Below are 2,355 nucleotides of genomic sequence, written 5' to 3' on the forward strand. Positions count from 1 at the left end.
CAACATTCACATGGTTATTTACTTATTGGCTTAGATGTATGTCTAACAAGCCTCCGATTGGTATCGTCACAAACCAATGTAAGGCAATGTCGAATGCCATAAAAGTTGTGTTTCCAACCACAAATCATCGTTGGTGCTTGTGGCACATAATGAAGAAAATACCAGAAAAGTTGCAATCGTACAAAAAATATGGACTCATGAAAAATCAACTAAAGACTTTTGTGTATGAGTCAGTTAGTCCGGACGACTTTGAATTAGGGTGGGGAAATTTAATCACATGTCACGGGTTAGAGAGGAACGAATGGCTCAGTTCATTGTTTGAAGAAAGAAAGAGATGGGTTCCGTGTTATATGAAACATCAATTTTGGGCAAGAATGTCAACAACCCAAAGAAGTGAAGGCATGAACGCCTTTTTCGATGGATTTATAAATTCGACTACAACACTTCAACAATTTATATTACAGTACGAAAATGCCCTACGACAAAAGGCCCAAAAAGAAAATGAAGCTGATTTCGTGTCATTGAATTCCACAATACCATGTGGATCTCAATCTCTTATTGAAAGACAATATCAAATGGAGTACACACAGGCTAAATTTGTGGAAGTTCAAAAGGAATTCAGATCAAGGATGAATTGCTTCATTAAGAATATGTCCACAAAAGGTTGTAGGACTACATACAATGTCAAAGAAGAGTTCATTTGGGAGGGGCAATGTGGTTCAAAATTCTATGTTGTTGATTATGATTCTCTCTCAACCGACATTCATTGCAGTTGCAAACTTTTTGAGTTTAGAGGAATCTTGTGTCGACATTGCTTACTGGTCCTAGGTCAGGAAGATGTGCGTACTGTACCAACAAAACATGTTTTACGCTGTTGGAGCAAAAATGTACGTAGAAGACACACTTTGATAACATCATCTTACAGCAACCACACTCAAGAACCTAAGATGCAGATATACCAAACTTTGTGTAAATGTTTCTATGACATCGTGGAGGAGGCATGTCATTCTGAGACTGCTTCGAAGAAGTTGCTTTCCGAGTTAAACTCTATAGGAAGAAGTTTAGGGGTAAGAACATCACCGACATTGATGTTGGTCAACGATGATGGATTTGACATGCATGGAAATCCCCCTTCTAGTGAAGAAGGTCGACCACCTTGTGAAGTTGATGGCTTGGTTGTTCGCAGTCTTGTCTCTGTCAAACGCAAAGGGCGACCACGAACAAAGAGAATGCAATCAACACTTGAAAAATTAACAAAGAAGAAAAAGTCGCATGGTGCTAAAAATAAACATACAACGAATCATAGTGTGAGTGATACACAAATTTGTCATTTAATGTTTTTTACTAATACTATATGCTTATAATCCTTCACTAATACTTTTATTACAGGAAAGAACTGATTGTCATGTTACAAACATCCATAATGTTGAGGACCTTGGAAGTCAACAGATGCTTGAATCTCAAGTTTCACAATCGGGATTCATGTCTTTATTGACATCTGCACACTACAATAATGATAATGTTGACTTGTCACCATGTACTTATACACACCTTTAGGTGATGGACTTTTGGAAATGGACCAATTTTTGGGGTATGTTCCTTCATTTCATCATTTTTTGGGTACTTATACAACTTTTATTGAACTTGGTCATATGATTCATTTTGTGTGCAATTATTTGTTTGCAGGAGGAACTTCAAGACATTAGGGAGAACTATGTTTGTGATCCTCATAATGTGAGGCGAAAAAAATGGATTACATTTTCATGTATTACATTTTGATGAAAGAAATGTATTATTACTATTTATTAGTAATGCAATTTGAACATTACAATGATGATTGTGTTAGATTTCGTAATGATTTTGACATGGTTTAATACAACACTGACTATTATTTGTGTACGATATTTGTTGCACAATGTCCATGAATTGTTTTTCATAATGTGTGTTAAAGGTGCTATTTATAGGGTTTTATTTTTTCACTAAAAATATGCATTTCAAAATAAGTCTGATTGAAACATGCCCTTTTCGTGCAAGAACTTAGCTACAACTACCCACTTAAAATGCTTCTGCTACCACTAAAATCTGTGCACCATGACTTCAAACATAAACGTTTTCTTGGGGATGGACTACAATGTAAATGTCTCATTAAAACTTATTTAATGAATTTTATTCAATATATTTGGTGAATAACAAGGTCTGAAGTTCAAAAATAAGTTGTTCATTGAAAGATGCCCTCTCCGTGCCGAAAGTTAGTCTAAACTATCCACTTATAATGCCTTCACTACCACTTAATTCTCTACACCATGACTTCAAACATAAACGTTTTCTTGGGGATGGAGTGCAATGTAAATGTCT

General features: G+C 35.6%; 1 protein-coding gene across 1 annotated transcript in view; it reads left to right on the plus strand.

Annotated features, from left to right (window-relative positions):
- Window positions 1-1,557, plus strand: part of LOC106763416 (protein FAR1-RELATED SEQUENCE 5-like) — a 3,055-nt gene extending 1,498 nt beyond the window's left edge. Inside the window, exons 3-4 of the mRNA XM_014647612.1 lie at window positions 465-1,307; window positions 1,390-1,557. Coding sequence (XP_014503098.1) covers window positions 465-1,307; window positions 1,390-1,557 — 1,011 coding nt within the window. The remainder of the gene's footprint in view (window positions 1-464; window positions 1,308-1,389) is intronic.
- The last annotated feature ends 798 nt before the right edge of the window (window positions 1,558-2,355 follow it).

This window comes from Vigna radiata, chromosome 6 (genome assembly GCF_000741045.1).
Source record: "Vigna radiata var. radiata cultivar VC1973A chromosome 6, Vradiata_ver6, whole genome shotgun sequence".
Classification (NCBI taxonomy): domain Eukaryota; kingdom Viridiplantae; phylum Streptophyta; class Magnoliopsida; order Fabales; family Fabaceae; genus Vigna; species Vigna radiata.